The 24,234-nt window shown below is 41.7% G+C and overlaps 1 protein-coding gene across 15 annotated transcripts in view; it reads left to right on the forward strand.

Annotated features, from left to right (window-relative positions):
* Window positions 1-24,234, forward strand: part of adgrb3 (adhesion G protein-coupled receptor B3) — an 858,467-nt gene that overhangs the window by 529,833 nt on the left and 304,400 nt on the right. For all 15 annotated transcript variants that reach the window (XM_087979341.1, XM_087979352.1, XM_087979359.1 and 12 more), the window contains 2 exons: window positions 7,596-7,698; window positions 11,314-11,357. In XM_087979341.1, coding sequence (XP_087835467.1) covers window positions 7,596-7,698; window positions 11,314-11,357 — 147 coding nt within the window. The remainder of the gene's footprint in view (window positions 1-7,595; window positions 7,699-11,313; window positions 11,358-24,234) is intronic.

Genomic DNA, 24,234 nt, shown 5'->3' on the forward strand with positions numbered 1-24,234 from the left:
TGCACTTTATTTCTATTTAAGTAATCGTCCATTACCTTTTTGAATATCAAGGAGGAGGAGAAGAATAATTTCAGCTCCGAGAAGAATAATTTGCCAAGCTAAATTTGTGAAAGTTTTGATGAAAGGTCATTGTTCTGAAACATGACTTAATTTAGCTATCCCAGGATGCTTCATGTCTTGCCGAGCATTTCCAGTATTTTCTTATGTTTGCCGAACTAAATTTTTGAAAGAAAATATAAACAGAAAATACTGGAAATGCTTGGTATCCTGGGCTAGCTAAATTAAATCACTTTTCAGAACAATGCCCTTTAATCAGAATTGAAGATCATAGAATCCATATAATGCAGTAAGAGATCATTTGATCCATCAAGTCTGCATTGATCCTCCAAAGACCATCCCACCCAGATTCAGTATCCACGCTATTTATCATGGGTAACCCACCTAACCTACACATCTCTGAATATTATGAGGCAGTTTAGCATGACCAATTTACCTAACCTGCACATCTTTGGACTGTGTCAGAATGTGCAATCTCATCACAGGCAGTCACCCAAGACTGGAATTGAACCCAGGTCCTTGTCTCAAAACGTAAGAGCTACTGCAGGTTTCAAACAATTGTTGAGATGGGAATTGGAGGAGTAGTGTGAGAGTAGTGTGGGCGGCACGGTGGCACAGTGGTTAGCACTGCTGCCTCGCAGCGCCAGAGACCCGGGTTCAATTCCCGCCTCAGGCGACTGACTGTGTGGAGTTTGCACGTTCTCCCCGTGTCTGCGTGGGTTTCCTCCGGGTGCTCCGGTTTCCTCCCACAGTCCAAAGATGTGCAGGTCAGGTGAATTGGCCATGCTAAATTGCCCGTAGTGTTAGGTAAGGGGTAAATGTAGGGGTATGGGTGGGTTACGCTTCGGCGGGTCGGTGTGGACTTGTTGGGCCGAAGGGCCTGTTTCCACACTGTAAAGTAATCTAATCTAATCTAATCTAATCTAATCTAATCTATCTAAAAATCTAATCTAATCTAATCTAATCTAATCTAGGAACAGAAACAAGCAGTGTGTTTGGAGAAGATAGAACTGAGAAAAGCAGATACACCATCGACAACTGTCTCTTGAAAATAAACTAATGGGGGCAGTGGTTATGATCTGAAATTTTGGAACTCAGTACAGTATTAAGTCAGTAAGGCTGCAATCAAAAGATGAGTTCCTTGAGCTTTATTTAATATTTATTTTGTATTTCATTCGTGAGTTATAGATTTCACCAGTAAGTTTGACCATGCTTATGGCCCTGGAGAAGGTGATAGTGAGCTGCCTTCTTGAACTGCTACAGTTCTTTAGGAGGAGACACATCCATAGGCTTTAAGGAAGGGACTTCCGGGGTTTTAACTCAGCAACAGTGAAGAATTGACAATATAATTCATATGAACCAATGCAAAAGGAGCAGAAAAAGATCATTTGGCTCCTTGAGCCTGCTCCTCCATTCAATAAGATCATTGCTGACCTGTTTGTGTTTAGAATTCCACAATCCCATCCATAAGTCCTAAGTCAGGATAGTGTGTAACATGGAGAGAAACTGAGAGATAATGTTTCTGAACAGGATGTCAATGTGCCTGTTTGGGAAAATGTCTCCTCTTGTGGGTGATCGAAGGCATGATCATGATCCTAGATCTACAACAGATCCTCAAACATCATTTGGTATGTAGGTCTGATCAGAAATTGCTGCACCAGCTGTCAAAGCTGGGAACACCTGAAGCTTTAGCGTAGTTAGACCCTACCCTCTTCTACACAATGACATTTTTGGGGTGGGTTGATGCTGAACACTTGAAAGATTAGTCACAATGCAAAATGAATCTGTGGTCCCTCGACTTACCAATGGTATGTCAGGGAAAGATGGATAGACCTGTATTTTCAGAACTATTTTTAAAGCTGTCCAGTCAGCAAATGTCCAGATTTGGTAGAAGTCCGGTTGTTCTAATTTTTACAGCAATATTCAGCTAAAATATTCAAAGAAAAACATGAACAGTAATAATTATTTTAAAATATGTTTTGACTAAAATAAATGCTCTTTCAATTTAAGAAGATCTCGATTTGTCTTCTGAATATGCATATTAACAGACATAGTGTTGATTTGCAATGACAAAATGCTTTTCAATAATTGGAGGTGGGGAATAATGTGTCAACTCTCGTGAAACTGCATGATGGCTCAGTGGTCAGCACCAGGGACCCAGGTCCAATTTCAGCCTAGGGTGATGTCTGTGTGGAGTTTGTACATTCTCCCCATGTCTGCAAGAGTTTCCTCCTGGTGCTCTGCTTTCCTTCCACAGTCCAGAAAGGTGCAGGCTGGGTGGATTGGCCACGCAAAATAGCCCATAATATCCAGGGGTGTGTACGTTGGGTGGATTAGCCATGGGAAATGCAGGGTGGGTTGGGTGGGATGAGCTTTGGATGTCAAGTCACAAGTGTGGTGCTGGAAAAGCACAGCAGGTCAGGCAGCATCCGAGGAGCAGGAGAATCGACAATGTCAACTCAATGGGCCAAATGTAGCCCGCACTGTGGGGATTCTATGATTCAGTTCTGTGTTTTTGGATTTTTTCCAGTTTTAATCTTTCATGATATTCACAGTGAAATTAAAGGCTGAACTCACAGTTTCAAAGTGAAACACCCAGCCATCTCAAAGCTGGGATGAATTTGGGACTCTTTCAATGCAATCTATTCTATTCATTTAACAAAATAGAAGCTGACATTTAGATAAATGTGAGCTGCTGCATTTTGGAATGGCAAATCAGGACAGGACTTTTACAGTAAATGGTAAGGTCCTGGAGAGTGTTGCTGAACAAAGAAACCTTGGAGCGCAGGTTCATAATTCCTTGCAAGTGAAGTCCCCCTGTAGTCAAGACAGCAAACAAGGCATTTGGTATGTTCAGAGGTTATGTTGTAGCTGTTCAGGACATTGATTAGGTAAAAACAAGGACTACAGATGCTGGAAACCAGAGTCTAGATTAGAGTGGTGCTGTGGAAAAGCACAGCAGGTCAGGCAGCATCCGAGGAGCAGGAAAAATCGACGTTTCGGGCAAAAGCCCTTCATCAGGAATAGACACAGGGTGCCTCCAGAGTGGAGAGATAAATGAGAGGGGGGTGGGGGTGGGGAGAACGTAGCATAGAGACTCACTGAGATTCTTGTAGAGAGAGGAGGAAAACTTCTTCAAGGCAGGCATCCTTGCAAGATTCGCAGTAGGGTTAAAAATCAACCAGGTAAAAGCAAAGACTGCAGATACTGGAAACCAGAGTCTAGATTAGAGTGGTGCTGAAAAAGCACAGCAAGTCAGGCAGCATCCGAGGAGCAGGAAAATCGACGTTTCAGGCAAATACCCTTTATCAGGAATAGAGGCAGGGTGCCTGAAGAGTGGAGAGATAAATGAGAGGGGGGTGGGGGTGGGGAGAAAGTAGCATAAAGACTCCCCACCCCACACACCTCTCATTTATCTCTCCACTCTGCAGGCACCCTGCTTCTATTCCTGATGAAGGGCTTTTGCCCGAAATGTCAATTTTTCTGCTCCTCGGATGCTGCCTGACCTGCTGTGCTTTTCCAGCACCATTCTAATCAGGACATTGATTAACCCACTTTTGGAATATTGTATATATTTATGGTCTCCCTGCTATTGGAAGGATGTTGTGAAACTTGAAAGAGTTCAGAAAAGATTTATAAGGATGTTGGCAGGGTTGGAGGGTTTGAGCTATAGGAAGAGTTTGAATAGGCAGGAGCAATTTTCCCTGAGCATCAAAAGCTGAGGGGTGACCTTATAGAGGTTTATAAAATCATAGGGGTATGGACAGAGTAAATAGACAAGGCCTTTTCCCTGAGGTGAGGGAATCTAAAACTAGAGTTCATAGGTTTAACATGAGAGGGGAAAGATTTAGAAGTGTTTTAAGGGGTAACGTTTTCACGCAGACTGTGATGCATATATGAAATGAGCTGCCAGAGAGAGTGATAGAGGCTAATACAATTACAACTTTTAAAAGGCATCCGGATGGGTATATGAATAAGAAGGGGTTAGAGGGATATGGGCAAAATGCTGGCAAATGGGACTAGATTAGTTTAGGATATCTGGTCGGCATGGGTGAGTTGGACTGAAGGGTCTGTTTTCATGCTGTCCATCTGTATGACTGTATGACTCATCATTGTACCTTGACAATCAATCGTAAAATCCCCTACTGTCAACATACTGGGGCTTACCATTGACCAGAAACTGAACTGGGAGGACTAGTAACATAAATATTGTGCCTGCAAGAGCAGGTCAGAGGCTAAGAATCCTGCAACAATTAACTCCCTCCTGACTCCCCAAAGCCTGACTACTACCAACAAGGCACAAATCAGGCATATGTTGGAAGACTTGCTTGGATAAAGGCAGCTCCAACAACACTTAAAGAGATTCATATTATCCAGGACAAAGCAGTCTGCTAGACTGACATCACATCCACAAGGCAACAAATGCTACAGATCACAGCAGGTCAGACAGCATCCATGGAGAGAGAGCAAGCTAACATTTCGAGTTGAGACGATTCTCCATCAGAGCCGAGATAAAGTATGGAGGGGACAGCATTTATGTTATAGTTTTGCAGCGGCAGGGGTGGAGTGGGTATAAGGTGCCGGTGAAGAAAAGTTGATAGTTCAGCTTAAGTGATCGGAATGTGAGAATGGCAGAACAATGCTGTGCCTCCTGCCAGCTTAACAGAAACAAAAGAAATGTTAACAATTTAAAGGTGTTGAGCTCAATATTAAGTCCAGAAGGCTGTAAAGTTCCTCGTCTGAAGGTGAGATGTGATTCACTGGGACACTGCAGTATGCCAAGAGCAGACATGCAGGCTTGCGAGCAGGACACTGTGTTAATGTGACCAGCTAGAGGAAGGTCAGGGTTCTGCTTGTGCACAGATTGGAGTTCTGCTAGAGTTGTCTGAAACAGTGGAGAACGATCCTTTGAATGCAGAGGCTGGTGGGCTGAAAAGTGAGGACAAGGGGAACCTGCTCACACTGTTCTAAGTAATGGGAAGGGGCAAGGGTGGAAGTATGGGTGATAGGTCAGATGTTGTTGAGGGCCGGGTCAACCACAATGGGAGGGAAACCAGTGTCATGGAAGAAGCAAGCCTTGTTGGCAGCGCTGTTTTGGAAAGTGACATTATCCAAACAGATATGACATAGACAAAGGAGCTGGGAGAATGCAGGCGTGGGGTGGACCAACTCTACTGAATGTAACTATGTGAGTCAGTGGCATTGTAGTGGATGGCTGTGGACAGTTTATTCCCTGAAGTTGATCAGAGATCAAGGAAAGGAAGGGAAATGTCAGAAATGGATGAAGTGAAAGTTATAGAGGGGTAGCAGTTGGAGGCAAAATGTATGAAGTTTTTGCAGTCCTGTGTGGGCCAACCTATCAACTGTGTTTCTGCCCTTGCCCCCTCCATCACTCACAACAGAGTGATCATGTCCCCCTTGTCCTCACTTTTCATCCAACCAGCCTCAGCGTTCAAAGATCATTCACCATCATTTCAGACAACTTCAGCAGAGCGCCACCAACAAACATACCTTCCCCTCAATTCCTTGTCGGCATTTTGTAGGTAGTGTTCCCTCTGGGACACTCTCGTCCATCCCACAACTACCAAGACCAACCCTCTCTCCATGGCACCTTCCCATGTAAATGCAGAAGGTGCAACACCTGCCCCTTCACCACCTCACTGCTCACCATCCAAGGTCCTAAACAGTCTTTCCAGGTGAAGCAGTGTTTCACCTGTACCTCCTTCCATTTTGTGTATTGTATTTGCTGTGCTGACTGTGGTCAACTCTACATTGGAGAAACCAAACACAGACTGGGTGACTGCTTTCCAGAACACCTCCAGTATGTGTGCAAGAAGGACCTTGACCTTCCCGTAGCCGTTATTTTAACACAGTGTTCTGCTCACATGCCCGCATGTCTGTCCTCGGCATGCTACAGTGGTCCAGTGAATTACACTGTAAACCAGAGGAACAACACCTCATCTTCAGACTAGGCACTTTATAGCCCTTTTGTCTTCATATTAAGTTCAACGTCTTTAAATTGTGAATATTTCTTCCCTTTCTTTTAGCTTGCTATCATGTCCTCCCCTTCCTCCCGGTCCCACTTACTGTCCTTTCAAGTCTGGTAGGCGACACACCATTGTTCTGTCATTCTCACGCTCTGATCCCTTAAACTGAACTATGAACATTTTTTCTTCACTGGCACCCTAGACCCAACAACTCCAGCAGCTACCATCCCCCATCCCTTCACCCATGGCCCCCATCAGAAAACTATCCCATAAATGCTGTCCCTCCCACACTTTAAATTACTCTTCACCAGAGCTGAAGTAGACTTGACTCATCTAGACATTAGCGTGCTGTTTCTCCACAGGTGCTGTCTGACTCGTTGTGATCTCCAGCATTTGTTGTCTTCAGTACAGATTCCAGCATCTACAGTAATTTGATCCTATCACATCCATAAACATTATCTCCCTATCAATGCTCATTAGCAACAGTGTGTACTGTCTACAAAGTACATTGCAGAAATTTGCCAAAGACCCTTGGATAACCCACCCTCCAAATCCACTACCACTATCATCTAGAAAGATAAGATTGATTCCTGGAATACACAGGTTGACTTATGAGAATAGGTTGGACATGCTGACCATGTTTCATTGACATTCAGAAAAGTATGTCATGACTTTATTGAAGTGTTCAAGATTCTGAATGGTCTTCATAAGGTATACAGGACAAGGATATTTCCTCTTGTAGGTGAGATCTGGACAAGAGGCCATTGTTAAAATTAGGGGTTACCTTTTCCAGACTGAGAGAAATAGAAGTTGTTATTGAATGGCAGAGCAGGCTCAAGAGGCCAAGAAACGTCAATTTTCCTGCTCCTCAGATGCTGCCTGACCTGCTGTGCTTTTCCACAACCACTCTAAACTTGACTCTAATCTCCAGCATCTGCAATACCCACCTCCACCTAGTCAAGAGGCCAACAGGCTACTTCTGCTCTTAACTTGTATGTTCGTAACATTTATGAAGCAAGATTCCTCATGGTACAGTGCAAAAACTGGGGATGCTATAATTGAGGGTGGAAGGCCATGAAGGATTTGAAAACAGGAGTGCACATTGAAATCAAGATGTATGGAAGCTATGATAGGTCAGTAAGTAGGTGGATGATGGGTGAACAGAACTTACTGCAAACTGAAGTCCAGGCAGCAGTATTTCTGAGCAGTGCAAGAGAGTGCAAGTTGGGAGGCTAGACATGAGAGAGTTAAGATCATCAAGTCTGGAAATAATGAAAGCATAATGAGGGCTTCAGAAGCAGCTGAGCTGAGGCAGGAGTGAAGACTGAAAATAACATGGAGGTCACAGAATTGGAGGAGATTGCAGAAATGAAGCAACTGAGATCGAAAAATGATTCGAAAACCAGGATGATGCCTTAAATTATATGCAACATTATTCATTTCTGATTGATGCTTTTTAATCCTATTGTTTTTATCATGTCTGTACTCCTTTCAAAGAATTATTCTTGACTCTTCAATTGTATTTTCTCTTGTTTTTAAATACACCCACAGAAATTACACCATTGTGAATTCAAAAGTCATAGCCGTGACAGTGAGACCAAAACCGAAAATTGCAGAATCTGTACTGGAAATTGAACTTGCTCACTTGGTAAATGTAAGTACTTCTTTCCTTGCTGCAGACTATTCCAGGGATATTAACCTTGAATTAACTGATTGTCCTCAGAGCTCAGGGCCAACCTGTGATTTCCACTCAAGAAACAGAGTCTCATACAGGAGAGTATTAAGTGGAGGATTGAGTGCAATAGAGAGTACTTCTTGATCATGAATTCAATTTTCCCTGTGGCAGGCTATCCATCCTGCAAAACCATTGCTAATATCATTTCTGCTCATCCATTGTCATGTTAAACAAAGTGCTGTTAAGATAACAAGCTCCCTCAGGCAATAAGGGCAGCTTACATACTGTAACAATAATAATTAATTTTCAAAAATGTTTTATTTTACTATGACCCATTTCTGCCCTTACATATGGAAAGCAGATATCCTTTTAAAAATGTGTGATTTGATTGGATGTAGTCATTCCTCTACCCCTCCTCCCTGTTCAAACCTAGCATCATTGTGTGTCATTTCCTGGATCTAGCTTCCTCTCCACATGCAGTCAAAACACTCCCTTCAGGGTTTGTGAACATTGTACCCTCAGGACTCATCTCTATCCATCATGGCTATGTCATCTCAAACATGTTCTAAGGTTCCTTCTTTGTCACCTACCCTCATTTTGCAAACATGGGATGAGCTTCTATTGATGTTTTGATGAGTATCAACTTCCTCTCCCATCACATCCTTTCCAATGGTGGTTGTAATTCGGTTCAAAATCCATTTTCACACCAAATCACAGATGTCTCAGAGTTTTCTTTGAATAAGCATTGCACGAATAATGCCAGAATGTTGCTCCTAATATCCTAGGCACCAGGCATCTTCACCTGATTGAACTTGATGATGTTTCTTAACCACTGTACCTTCCTCACTGTGAATCCAGTCATCAGGCTAATTCTAGCTCAAAAATGTTGCTTACCTATCCACCTCCCTCACCTCAAACTCCCCTCACCATTGTTCCAAGAAAGTACACTTTCTCCCACACTTTCTGCTCCAATCTCGCCAACTCCATCTGAAGCAAAGTCGAGAATGATCTCAAAGTTCATACTGCACAGCCTGTTTTGACCTTGTGGCAAACATTCCATATCCTCATTCACATTCACTGACCACACTCTTCTACGTACCTGGCATCAACATGTTCTTGTTCTGACCAGTCTGCTTCCATCTCATCTGCCACTGATCAAATGGTCTCCAGCCACTCATCCCCCTTCCTCTCCCAGGAAACTCTGTCCCAAATTGCTCTCTATCTCATAAAACAGCTGCCTCAGAATTTGCCCCTTCAACTTTCCCTTTAGCCGGTTGTCCAAACCTCTGTCCTGCTGTTACATAGTTGCCACAGTTGCTCTTGCAAAGCAACCTTGTAGGGATTAGTATGCTTTATGATGGGTGCTCTATAAACGAAGAAAATTGTTGCATGTCAGGAACAAAAATAAAATGTTATTATAATCTGGAAAGATGTTTGAATTATGAGATGTTCTTTCACTTGGTGCTGTTGGCTAATTACGGGTTGTAAGATTAATCACAAGAAAATTACAAGAACTCAGTTCAGTTATTTCAATAACAAAGGGCTGATGATTTGAATGTCTAAGAACGCTGCTAGGCTCTCAAAGAGTTAATTCATCATTTAAGAACTGGGCATGCAAATTGACATCTGTTGTTCTCTTTTACTTTCACTTTTAATGACATAACATGCCATAGCTCACTGCACTTTATAGTGAAACAATATTTCAGAAGAATCTTGCTATTTGATTGCAACTTTGATTCTTTTTGATGAGAAAAAGAAATTGCTCTTAAAATCCATCTGGATCACTAACAGCCTTCAGAGAAGGTTAACTACTATCCCTACTGATGAAACTTGCACTTAATTACACCCCACACAATATGGGTTTACATTTCAAGTACAGGTAGAAATTATGCAGTGATGGCAGAACCATTAGGACTGTTGATATGCAGGGGGATCTGGATATGAAGGTCCACAGGTCACTGAAGTTGGCAATGCAGGTAGATAAGATAGTAAAAGGCCTACAGCATGCTTGCCCTCATTGGAAGGGACATTGAATATAAGGATAGGCAAATTATGCTACAGCTTTGTAGAATGTTAGTTAGGCCATACTTGGAATATTGTGTACAGTTCTGGTCACCACGCTACCAGAAGGATGTGGATGATTTAGAGATAGTACAGAAAAGATTTACCAGGATGATGCTTGATATGGGGGATTTTAGCTATGAAGGAAGGTTGGATAGACTAGCTTTGTTTTTACTGGAACACAGGAGGTTGAGGGGTGACCTAGAGGTTCATAAAATTGTGAATGGCATGGAAAGAGTGTAAAGTATGAGGCTTTTTTCCCAGGGTGATTGGGTCAATTACGAGGGGATGCAAGTTCAAGGTATGATGGGGCATGTTTGAAAGAGGGGCATGTGAGAGGCAATTTTTTTCACACAAAGAATAGTGAGTGTCTGAAATGCAGTGCCAGAGGAAGTCCTGGAAGCAGACACAATAGCAGCTTTAAGAATCTCCTGGACCAATACATAAATGGGAGGGGAATGGAGGGATATGGATCCTGTAAGTGAGGACAATTTTATTATGGAAGGACAAGCTATGTAAGTGCAAGCGTGGAGGGCCAAAGACCCTATTCCCATGCTGTATTGTTCTTTGTTCTTTTGTCCTATTTAAGGAGAAGCTCTCCCAGAACTAACATCTGTTCAATCAATGGCAGATAAACTGGTTATATTCCATTCCAGATAAGGATTGTGGCTGCAACTGAACAACATTCTAAATTGTATACCCAAGTTTTTCTTCAGCATTTTCTAGATGGACTTGCATGGTTATAAAAGTAATGGGGTTAAAATCTGCCTTGGTTCATGCTCCAAAGTGGGCTTCTGTTATCGGTTCCACACCATACTCAGTCCCCTTACCTACAATAAAATGAATAGTACTGACAAGAAGGACATATTGCCCAAGATTTCCATCTGAACAAATTCAATAATGCCAAATTTCAAATGATCACAAGAGGTTATACTGCAATTACACAATTTATACAAGTTATGGCCAAAGCATAACCATAGAGAATGTGGTCACATCATTGATGGCTAATACGCCAACTGCTATTTTCCGCCCATTCATTTGAAGCAAGCAGGACCAAAACCGTCTTCTCACTGCACCTCTTGCAGCCTTGTCAACATCCGTGTTGTCCATATTTTATACCAAACAATTAAAATAAGAGAGAAGGAATCTTTGTTGGTAGTATTGACGTGACTTCACAACAGTTTTAGAAGATTATAGGGAAGGATTGTTAGCTTATTTTCCCCCAGCAGGGAATTTGCTGGTGAAACAAAATTCCAGAATTGTTGTGGTGCAGAAGGAGATTATTAGGCTCATCATGCCTGCACCACTACTCAAATGAGTTTCATGACCTTGTCAGTCTCCTGCTTTTTTTGCCATATCCTTGCCTAATATTTCTATTGAAATCATCATCCAATATCCTCTTGAATGATTCAATTGAACCTGTCTCCACCCTATTTCCAGGCAATGGATCCCAAACAGATCCTTTCTCATGCAAGAGCTGATCAACAACAAAAAAGAAGAGCATTTACTGACAAGTGTTTTTATTTTGTCCAGGGTACTGAAAATCCTTACTGTGCTCTCTGGGATTTCAGCAAAACGTAAGTCCTGACCCTATTGTTAATTCTTCATTACTTATGGCAGCAATGATCTCCTGAAATTCTTTTTGAATAGTTGTCAGAGTGTGTGTGTGTGTGTGTGTATGGGGGGGGGGGGGGGCGGGGGGCGGGGAGGTGGGTTAAGTTGGCCAAATCTTTTCCTTTTTTTTCATTATTTCTTCTCATCCTCCAGGAGATTACTTGGCCTTTGCATTGATAGGGTAAAGTGAGTGGGTAGTGTGTGCCTGACAATGCACAAAGCAATGTTATTGTGTGGAACATGGTCTTCTTGCACTTATCCTTGTTCTCGTGTTCATTTTTATCAACAAAGCTGCAATGATTAAAAAACCTGTTATACTTTGAAATGAATGTACTGGTTGTGTTGGAACTCTGTTTTGAAGTGTACAAGATTGCTTGGACCAGTATGGATCATTTGCAAGTTTTATTGCTTTTTCTCCTTCAGCAAAACTCAAGTGCTAGAACTCTGTTATAAAGTAGATGGCAGATGGAGCACCTCAAATCCAGCTCACTGAAAACTTTTGGCGTCCAAATGGTGTTGTCCTGCTTAATTGTAAAACAATTTTTTAAAATAACATAGCTGGACAATTCAGTAAACAGTATGTTGGGGCGAATGTGTCACCAGACTCATTAGTGGTTTCATGTGTCGCTCTGCCCCACGGTCCAAGTGACAGTTTATCATGCCCAACCCAGCTTGACCCAACCTAGCTACCATCTGAACGACAGGACTTGGAATTTGGAAATATCTGGAATCCAACCTGATCTCAGTCCTGGATTTCAGGTCCTATGCCTATACTGTAATGTGTACTGTGTGGTTCTATTTTTGCAGTGGATTTTCAGGAGCAAATATTACAAATTCAGGTATGGAGGGAAAATCCCACAAGTCCCTTTCATTTCCCAGGCCAAATCTCCAGAGTGTACCTGCAAGTTTGCAAGATCTATCCTTAAATATGCATTCAAAGAATATTGTTTTCATGATGTTGCAAAACAGTTAAACTGCAAAGGTCTTTTGTAACAAGGTCCTAAATTGCTCTGTGTTTTATTTGTGAAGACATTTGTGCATCTTTTTATCATCAGACTTCTAACTATAGGGAAATAGTGTAAAAGAAATGCTAACAAAATTGACTTCAACGAATAGTAATGGGCAGCCATTTCAATATCAATCAATTTACACTATTATACACAGATAAAATTAGTCCCAGTATCAACAGACCAGAACCTGAAATTAAAGGAGCTTGCCCAGTCAGTGCTGGTTTAACACATGGTTCTCTGGGTCATTTTAGCATCAGCATCAAGCAACCTGTTTGTTACAATAATTGTTACATAAGTTATCAGAATGCAGATTTGATTAGAGCAAAATGTGGCTGTTAGGAGATTATTCAAAGCAAGGCTAAAGCTTTATCTAAAAGAAATCTGAAAGAATGCTAAATATTTAGAGCCAAATGAATAAATGATTATGGACTTTGTGATGTTTATGTAGTTTCCTAATCTTAAAGAAACATTCTCTGTTGTATTTCCACATTTGTTATGTTGAGAGCCTGCTCTGTTTTGAGCACAAGGAAATTGTGGAGGAACCATTGTTCAGGATAAGTATTTTTTATAGGATCGAAGAATTGCAAAGGGAAGAATGTTGGAAGCGTAAAGCTAAAAATGCAGAATGATCCTTACGTATGTGATGTGATATTTTCATTTTCAATGACTTCCCTCTGAAAATGGCAGCACTGAACATAAACATGTTTATGCAAATTTAAAAAGTTTCTTTATTTTATTTTAGAAGAACAGCATTTTTCATCATTGTCTCTGACATGGCAAACAAATGTAAATGAAGCACAGATTGAGGAGCTGGGAGGGGAGATTCTGACCAAGTTTCCAACTACATTAAAACAACCTGCACAGGAGCTAACACACTCCCTTCCCAAACATCCAGAGTCACCTGTTCCCTTTGGAATGGAATCAGTCTAGATTTGGAAAGCTAGCTCCAGAAATTTTCTATAAAGGTACTATGGCATGTCCATTCCATACACTATTATTCATTGGTGTTTGAATACAATGATCATTCCCAGAGTGGTTCATGCATGCTTGAATTTGATAGCTTTTGGCACTTGCAGAAGTTGCCAGTAATTGACTAGAATGCCTATAAATATTCTCTAGCTCTCAAAAATATGAATACGTTACTAGTCACAGGGTGATGTCACTTTTGTCCATTTGGTATTTTATTTTTGTCATATTTATTAATGTTGATAGATCTAAGCTAAATCTAAAATCGTGTTTCACACGAAAAAAGCTTTCTTCAAAAGTAGTTATTCACCAATGTGCTGGAGATAGAGTGCGATATTGGATCATAAATCATGGTAGATCTTATCCACGCACACTAAGTCTGCTAATTATAGATTTTAGCCAAACTTCAAAATGCTTCCTTACAGAGGGTTCTGGGTGATCTCATGCATAAATTGCAGTAAGTTAGTATGCAAGTATGGCAGGTAATAAGGAGGGCAAGTTGAATTTTGGCATTTATTGTGAAGGATTGGAGTATAAAAGTAGAGAAGTTGTGTTGCAACTGTATATGTGTTGCAACTACATAAACATCACGAAGTCCATAATTATTTATTCACTTATGCTCTAAATATTTACCATTCTTACAGATTTCTTTTAGGTAAAGCTTCAGCTTTGCTTTGAATCATCTCCTAACAGTCACATTAACAGCGTCTACGCTCTAATCAAATCGATTGGACCTGAAGTACTACACGTAATTTGGGTCCTTCACTTGAAGGATGTAATTGAATTAGAGACAGTTCAGCTAACATTCATGAGATTGATTTCAAAGATGTCAGGCTTGTTTTATGAGGAGAGTTTTGGAGATTGAGCAGTTTAGGCCTGTACTCACAGCAGATTAGAAGAATAAGAGGAGATCAAATTGAGTATATAAGACAAGAAATGAGATTGACAAAGTAGACAGTGTGCAAATGTTTCCCATTGTGAGGAAATCTAGAATGAGATGTCATAGTTTTAGGCTAATGAGTGGCAGGCTTAAAACAGAGGTATGGAGGAGTTACTTCCCTCAAAGGATCATGAATCTGTGGAATTCACTACCCTAAAGTGGATGCCAGAGCTAGACAGATTTTAATTCATGACAGGTTAAATGGAAATGGGTAGAAAAGTGGAGTTGAGGCCAAGATGCGATAAATCAGGATTGTATTAATTGGCAGAGAAGGCTTGAGGGGCTAAAGTGTCTACTCACGTTCCTAGTTCTTAAGTCCCTATGATTTATAGAGTTGTAGAGTCATACAACATGGAAGCAGATCCTTCGGTACAACTCGTGTGCGCCAACCAGACATCCTAATTTGACCTGTTCCAATTTGCTAGCATTTGGCCCAGATCTCTCAAAACCCTTCCAAATCAAATACCCATCCAGATATCTATTAAATGATGTAATTGTAGCTGCCTCCACCACTTCCTTTGGCTACTCATTCTATTCATGCACCACCCTCTGTGAAAATGTTACCCGTAAACCTAAGGCCACTAGTTTTGGAATCCCTCACACTCAGAAAAGACCATTGATCGACTTCAGGGCATTTCTTCGTAGAAACATAACTCTGAGATCTGTTTGAAGAATCCATTGGAAAAATACTCTGCACTTTATTCCTCTTTAATGGGATGTGACTTCCATTGTCTTTGCTGTTGACATTGGAAAGATTCCAGGAACTTCACCAGGTGTGTTTTGGGCAGTGAGTGGAACAGCATGCTATTGCATTCTTGGCAATGCAAAGAGGAAAATAATCAATTTTCCTGTTGATGTTGGGTAGAGTCTCTCATTAGATAATCTATGTTCAGCATCAAGTGTGGAAAACTGTGTCATTTCTACTCAGTACTTTGTCAGTTCTCCTCATGTAGTTACATGGTTCTCAGATCAAATAATAGGAGCACACCTAATATTGTGGTGAAGGTGGGCAAATGGCTGACAGCCTAGCCATTGCCTCAAGGGTTCAAAGGTCCAAGTGCCATATGTAGAGGAAAAATAGGCAACTATTCCATTCAAGGAAGAGGTATATCACCTTGGCTCAGGGAGCGGATGACTGCAATGAAACATTTTTAGTTTCAAATACTCATTTTGTTCTATCAATACACAAAGCCAGACTACATATTACATATTTGTACACTTCAATTCAGGACCTGTTTCAGCTCCTTACTGTTCCTTAACATACCCTTTTTTGTTCACCTGGCTGCAGAAAATCTCCTGCCATTCCAAGGACACTTAGCTTTAAAGGAGAAATTCTTAAAGGTGCAGTCTGGTTACCTGAATGTCAGAGCCCTCATAAGTCCATGGCTGACAGACTTGCCCTCAATCTTCCTGTTACACTATGTCTTGTATAAGATAATACATCGGTGGTGGAGAGAGAATGCAGCTACTTTGGTGGCTTGGGAGGCCTCCTGTCTGTTGATTGTTGTGCGGTGCCCATTCATCCAATTTCGTAGCCTTTGCTCGGTTTCCCCAATGTACCATGCTTCCGGGCATCCTTGCCTGCAGCGTATAAGATAGACAAAGTTGGCTGAGTCACATGAGTACCTGCCAAGTACAAGGTGTACAAGCACAACAATCAACAGACAGGAGGGTTCCCTCCCAGTTGGGGAACACTTCAGTGGTCCAGGACATTCAGCCTCGGACCTTTGGGTGATCATCCTCCAAGGTGGACTTCGGGACAGGCAGCAGAGGAAAGAAGCCGAGCAGAGGCTGATAGCTAAGTTCGGTACCCATAGGGAGGGCCTCAACCGGGACCTTGGGTTCATGTCACATTACAGGTGATCACTATTGCACTACACACACACAGAGATATTCCTACACACACACACTCTCACATACACACTGACACAGGTACACACAGATGCGCACACAGACACCCACACACACCCTTACAGACACACAGACTCCCACACTCACACATGCACCCCCTCACAGACTTAAGGCACTCTGCACTGACCATACATACACACACACACACACTTCCTCACACTCACAACCCCCACCCCAGACAGACAGACACACACAGACAGACAAAGACCCACATGCACACATATATTTTATGTGGTGAATTTGGACTTGCAGAGTTACATTGCACTTTTCTCAAAAACTGCATACATTCATGTAGAACTCTGAGCTCAAAAACTGCATGAATTTATGTAAAACTCTGTTATCTCACTTTTTAGATTAGAATCAATCTAAACATCAGGTCATAGACAGAGAACACAGGGGGCTAACACCTTCAACATATTGTCTAGCTATCACCATTGTTAACAGCTAATCCGAGAATGCAACTTTTAAAAAAAGGGTTTTGTGATTTACACATGAAAGAAGTGAAACTATCACTGTATTCTAACAGATGAAAGGCTTAACAGAGAATCAATTTTTCAATGTATAATTTCAGTTCCATCACACTGCAAATTTTTGCTATAAATTCTGTGTTACGATCGAGCCCTCCACAATCACCAGATGAAGGAGCGTCGCTGCGAAAGCTAGTGTGCTTCCAATTAAACCTGTTGGACTATAACCTGGTGTTGTGTGATTTTTAACTTTGTACACCCCAGTCCAACACCGGCATCTCCTAATCAGGTCTCAAATTTTAAGCCATCTTTTACTGTCAGATGTTGCCCCAGTTTTATTTCCAGGAATCTCCACTGCAATGATATTCATCTTCTTGCAACCAGTGAGCAGTTCGTTCAGGAAAAGACTTGAAATCTTTATACACTATCGTGTTAAAATCACTCTTTGGAAAATTACTGAATGCATAATTGAATGCAATAATGTGAATGTGAACAACTCTGTTTAAAAGGATGTCTGTAAGCAATCATAGACATATTAATAAGCACATGAATTCATTCTATTCATGAATGTGTTAACAAAGATCTAAATTAATGTATTAATATCAAATTCCTCAGTTTGTTCTGTTAATGAAAACGGTAATCACTGACTGATTGCTTCTTCAGCTCCTGAACAACTTTACAGATGGTTGTAATTGATCCTACACAGGTTGATTTCAATGCAGTCATGTACTGAACAGCTTGTCCAATGTCCACATCAATATTTTAAACCATATGGTAGAGAAATTCATCAGAGGAGTATGCACATTGCTTGGACATGGGATATACTATGCAGAAGCAAGACATTCAGTCCAACTAATCATTTCTAGTGCTCATGCTCAATTTGAGTCTCCCTCTCTCACCTTTCCTCATCTAAAAATACCACTATAACCACAAATTCCTCCACCATTACTTGTTTACCTTGTCAAACATACATTGTTGTGGTGAATTCCATCTTATTAACGTAAAGAAATTTCTCCTAAATTTTCTAATGGATTTCTTATATTAATAACATCTCTTTATATTCTTGCCCCATAATGATAAACACTTTCCCCGTATCCACTTAGTCAAAATCTTTCAATGGTTTAGATGAGCGAGATCAAAGTCATCTGAATGTGTGTTTTTGTATCATCATGTTTATTCAGTTAGCCCCTCAGCTTTCTTTTATCAAAGAAGCATTTGAGAGAAAACCTTGGGTGCTAAACAAATTTTTTGAAGTCAAAAAGTAAAAGCAATGTACAGCATGGAAACAGGCCCTTCGATCCAACCTGTCCATGCAGACCAAATATCCCAACCCAATCTAGTCCCACCTGTCAGCACCTGGCCCATATCCCTCCAAACCCATCCTATTGATATACCCACCCAGATGCCTTTTAAATTTGCATTTGTATGAGCCTCCACCAATTCGTCTGGCAGCTCATTCCATACACGTACCACCCTCTGAGTGAAAAGGTTGCCCCTTAGGTCCCTTTTATATCTTTCCCTTCTCACCCTAAACCTATGCCCTCTAGGTCTGGACTCTCCTAGCCCAGGGAAAAGATTTGTCTATTTATCCTATCCATGCCCCTCATGATTTTATAAACCTCTATAAGGTCATCCCTCAGCTTCCGATGCTCCAGGGAAAACACGCCTAGCTTATTCATCCTGTTCCAATAGCTCAAATCCTCCAACCCTGACAACATCCTTGTAAATCTTTTCTGAACCCTTTCAAGTTTCACAACATCCTTCCGATAGGAAGGAGACCAGAATTGCACACAATATTGCAAAAGTGGTCTTACCAATGTCCTGTGCAGCCGTAACATGACCTATCAATTCCTGTACTCTGACCAAAACGCCACCTTCACCATCCTATCTACCTGTGACTCCACTTTTGAAGAGCTATGAATCTACATTCAAAGGTCTTTTTGTTCAGCAACACTCTCTAGGATCTTACCATTTAGTGTATAAGTCCTGCTAGGATTTGCTTTCCCAAAATGCAGCACCTCGCATTTATCTAAATTGAACTCCATCTGCCACTTCTCAGTCCACTAGCCCATCTGATCAAGATGCCATTATAATCTGAGGTAACCTTCTTCGCTGTCCACTACAGCCTCAATTTTGGTGTCATCTGCAAACTGACTAACTATACCTCTTATTCTCACATCCAAATCATTTACATAAATGATGAAAAGTAATGGACTCAACACCAATCCTTATAGCACTCCATTGGTCACAGGTCTCCAGTCTGAAAAACAACACTCTACCACCACCCTCTGTCATCAACCTGTGAGCCAGTTCTGTATCCAAATGGCTAGTTCTCCCTGTATTCCATGAGATCTAACCTTGCTAACCAGTCTTCCATGGGAAACCTTGTCAAACACCTCACTGAAGTCCATATAGATCACATCTACCACTCTGCCCTCATCAATCTTCTTTGTTACTTCTTCAAAAAACTCAATCAAGTTTGTGAGACATGATTTCCCACACACAAAGTCATGTTGACTATCCCTAATCAGTCTTTGCCTTTCCAAATACATGTACATCCTGTCCCTCAGGATTCCCTCCAACAACTTGCCCACTACCAACATCAGGCGCACTGGTCTATAGTTCCCTGGCCTGTCCTTACCACCTTTCTTAAAGTGGCACCACGTTAGCCAACTTCCAGTCTTTTGGCACCTCACGTGTGACTATCGATGATACAAATATCTCAATAAGAGGCCAAGCAATCACTTTCCTAGCTTCCCACAGAGCTCTAGGGTACACCTGATCAGGTCCTGGGGATTTATCCCCTTTTATGCATTTCAAGACATCCAGCTCCTCTGTAATATGGACACTTTTCAAGATGTCACCATCATTTTCCCTGTATTCTATATCTTTCATGTCCTTTTCCATAGTAAATACAGATGCAAAATACTCGTTTAGTATCTATCTTCCCCACCTCCTGCAGCTCCACACAAAGGTCACCTTATTGATCTTTGAGTGTCCAATAAAGAGGAGAAAATGGGTTGTAGCCACCTTGTTGTTACAGACAGAATCACAATTGGCCAGCTCAAGTGCTTAAAACTAACTCTTTGCAATTCAAAGTAAAGTGTTCAATACCTATTTGACTGCTCTCAAAGCAGCCAGTGCCCACTGCCACTTTCACCCAATCCTGTCAACACTGATCCTCACCGTTACCCTCTGAAAAGCACCCCTGCCCCACACTTTCTCAGCCTCCTTTAGTGCATTAGTTGAGGAGGTCAGCTTGTGTTGAAGCAAGCCATCCAATTTTCAACAGCTTATCTTTTCTGAGCTGCCTGAGGAAGACCATTAAGTGTCTCCAACTTGCCTGCTTGATAACAATGAGGCCCCAACTCTCATTAATAGCTCAACATTTGGCCCACCTACTGTATTCAGTTGCTAAATTGACCCCTTATTGGTCATCATTGATATCCCTGGGCTCCATTAGCAAAAGGTTTCTTGTGACATAGAATCATTGCAAGGTGTGAGGAGAACTATCATAAACTTTGCAAGGACATAGGTTGTGGAATAGTAAGACAACTGGGAGCTGATACTTAATGCAAAGAAGTGTGGAGTGATGCATGTTGAGAGGAGAGACAATATATAATAAAAAATGCAATCTTAATAGGGGTCCAGGAGCACAGACACCTGGATGCAAATGTGTGCAAATCATTGAATATGGGAAATAAAAACTGAAAGAACTGCGGATGCTGTGGATCAGAGACAAAAGCAGAAGTTACTGGAAAAGCACAGCAAATCTGTCAGCATCTGTGAAGAGAAAGCAAAGTCAACATTTCGGGCCGGTGACCTTCCTCAGAACAGAATATGGGAGGACAGATTGCGAAAGTGCATAAGGCATCCTGGGCTTTACGAATAGTACAAAAGCAAGGAACTGACATTAAACCTGTATAAAATACTGTTTCAGCTTCAACTGCACTTAAAGATATGAAGCCATTATGAGGGTGCAAAAAATGATTCACAAGTATGGTTTGAGGTACAAGGGCATTCTTTTTGGTTGATAAATTGATGCTGGGCTAGCCTGTTTGGAGATGGGCAAGTTGAGAAGAGATTTGTTCGAGACTTTCAAAACCATGAGGTGTCATGAGGCACAATGGAAAGGAAAAACTCCCAACTAAGTTAATTGTAAAAGAAGAAATGACATGAGGAAAGCAGAGAATCTGGAATATACAGCTTGAGTATGCGGTGAAAACTCAATTAAGACTATCAAAAGAGAACTTTTAAAAAATTATTTGTTCTTGGATTATAGGTTTGGAAGGTGCCTAAAATGAACTTTAATGAATTTCTCAAGATTTGTGAAAATTAGTCATCTCAGCTTTAAGACATCTCTGCAGGAGTTACTCAGGGTTGTGTCCTGGGCTCAGCCATCTTCAGCTGCTTCATCAATGATTTCCCTCCATCATAAAGTCAGAAGTGGGGACGTTTGTCAATGATTGCACAATGTTCAGCATGATTTGTGACTCCTCAGATACTGAAGTAGTCCATGATCAAATGCAACAGGATGTGGATAACATCCAAGTATGGGATGAAAAGTGGCAAGTAACATTCGCTCCACGCAAATGCCTGGTGATAATCATCTCCAAGAAGAGACAATTTAACCACTGCCCCTTAATATTCAATGATGTGACCATCACTGAATTCCCAATATCATTATGAAGGCGGAATCATAGTGGTATAATCTGTTCCTCCTGATCTAATTATGTAGTTTTAATCAATTGCTGAAAATGTGTTGCTGGAAAAGCGCAGCAGGTCAGGCAGCATCCAGGGAACAGGAGAATCGACGTTTCGGGCATAAGCCCTTCTTCAGGAATGAAGGGCTTATGCCCGAAACGTCGATTCTCCTGTTCCCTGGATGCTGCCTGACCTGCTGCGCTTTTCCAGCAACACATTTTCAGCTCTGATCTCCAGCATCTGCAGACCTCACTTTCTCCTCAGTTTTAATCAATTGCCTTGTTAGCCGTTGCCCTGCATCAATTATCAGAAAGGCAATTTGGAATACTTGTTTTCAGACTGCAGACAGACCACTTAGCAAAGTGGGGAAGAAGAGGTCCTCCACATAACAGCAGGACCTACACTCACCCTCTTTCCTGCCTGTCACTGAAGCTTCTGTTCTTGGGCTTGCAGGAATATCCTGGGAATCTCCGCTGGGATCTCAATCACACTATCATCAGAAAAATTAAAGAATTGCCTCATAAGAATTCAAAATGTAATAGGATACAGAATCACAATGATTATTGCTCATAAGAAGGCTATTCCTTCTGTCATAGTGATTCTAGCCTCAGGTGGCTGTATGCGTGGAGTGTGCACAGTCTCCCTGTGTCTGCAGGGATTTCCTCCGAGTGTACCAGTTTCATCCTACAGTTCAAAGATATGCAGGGTAGGTAAATTGCCCATAGTATCTAGGGAAGTTCAGGCTAGATGGATTAGCCATGGGAAATGCAGTATTACAGGGACAGGATATGGTAGGGGGTAAGTCTGGATGGGATGCTCTTCAGAGGGTTGGTGTGAACTTGATGGGCTGAATGGCCTGCTTCCACACTGTAGGGTTTGTATGATTCTATGAAGAGCAAATCAGAAGCTAAGAATTCTGTAGTGAGTAACAAAGCCTGTTCACCATCTGAAAGACACAAGGTAAGAGTATGATGGCTGATTTCCACTTGCTTGGATGAGTGTAGCTCCAACTACATTCAGGATGTTTGACATAATCTAGGGCAAAGCAGCCAGCTTGATTGGCACCACATCCACAAACATTCACTCCCTCCACTACTGATACTCAGGAGCAGCAGTGTGTATAATTCACAACCGTCTTTCTGTGTCTTCCATCGGCGGAGAGTCTTCAGTACGATTGTTGGAATGTTGTCAGAGTCCATGGCCTTTGCTGTAACTAGTGCCTTCAACCATTTCTTGATACTGCATGGAGTGAATCAAATTGGCTGAAGATGGCATCTGTGATGCTGGGGATCTCTAAGAGAGAGACCGAAATGAATCACCCACTTGGCACTTTTGGCTGAAGGTTGTTGCTTGCTTCTTATGTTGTATGCAAGTAAGTAGTACTGTTTGGTAGCTTGACAAGGTTCATACCTCATTTTTAGGTATACCTGGTCCTGCACCTGCCATTCCCTCCTGCTCTCTCCATTGAACCAGGATTGACCCCTGTCTTGATGGTAATGGTTGAATAGGGCATATGATGCACTGTTGTGATGCAGATTGCACTGGAATACAATTCTGCTGCTGTTTATGGTCCACAGTACCTTGTGGATGCCCAGTCTCGAGTTGTTAAATCTGTTTGAAGTCTGTCCCTTTTAACATGGTGCTAGTGCTGCTCAATATGATGCAGGTTATTCTCAATATGAAGGCAGAATATTGTCCCACAAAGACACAAAATCAGTGCAGTGATCAATCTTATTGACAGTGTTATAGACTGATGCATTTGCATCTTGCAGATTGGCAAGAATGAGGTCGAGCATGTTTTTCCCTCTTGGTTCCTTCACCGCCTGCTGCAGACTCAGTCTAGCTGTTATGTCCTTTAGGAGCCTACCAGTTTGAACAATAGTGCTACTGCCGAGCCAGTCTTGATGGTGGACATTGTAATATGCTACCAGGAGTATGTTTTGTATTCTTGCCACTCTCAGTGTTTGGTCCATGGAGTCAACATGGAGAAGTACTGATTCATCAGCTAAGAGAGGACATATATGATAATCAGCAGGGGGATTTCCTTGCCCATGTTTAACCTGAAGCCATAACATATCATGGAGTCTGGAGTCAATGGTGAGGACTCTCAGGGCAATTCTCACCTGACTATGTACCACTGTGCTGCCACCTCTGCTGGCTCTGTTCTGCCAGTGGACATTGTAATGTCTAATTCGATGAGCATGACTCTCGGGCAGTTGAATTTCAACCACATTGCTGCAAGTTTGGAATAGCATGTAGACCAGACCAGGTGAGAATGGCAAATTTCCTTCCCAAAACACAGTAATGAACTAGGTGAATAGATCATTCAATCCCTCAGCATCTGCCCTGCCATTCAGTAAAAATGGCTGTCTGTTGTTGGAACTGAGGTCAGCTGACTGGTACCTCAATAGACACAGAACTGCCTACTCAGCATCCATGTTAAGTATAGGAGTTCGAAACAGACGATAATCCTTCCTGATGTCTGCATTGGCTTTTGAATCTAAACCATGTCGTAGGTCGATGACAGACCTACAAAGGATGTTCCAGTCCTGGTTGCTCTCAAAATGACAATGAACATCACCTTGCCGCATGTTTCTTTCTGCTCCTTGTTGAAGTAGCCATAGCACAGCATCTCCAGGAGATTCAATTCACTGTTTTGAACCACCAACAAAAAGAAACTTCAGCAACCCTGAAAAGGTAGGTCTGGTCTTCTGGCCAAGAGTTAATCCAGATAGAGGATTAATTGTTTTACAGCAATGATAAGCAATTATCCCATAGAGATGAGTTGGAGAAGCACAACTGATAAGATGGCACATATTTTGTTAATGGAATTTTCTGAGTG

This window comes from Chiloscyllium plagiosum, unplaced genomic scaffold (assembly GCF_037043375.1).
Source record: "Chiloscyllium plagiosum isolate Xiang-an unplaced genomic scaffold, Cpla_swu_hap1 HiC_scaffold_3, whole genome shotgun sequence".
Taxonomy (NCBI): Eukaryota; Metazoa; Chordata; class Chondrichthyes; order Orectolobiformes; family Hemiscylliidae; genus Chiloscyllium; species Chiloscyllium plagiosum.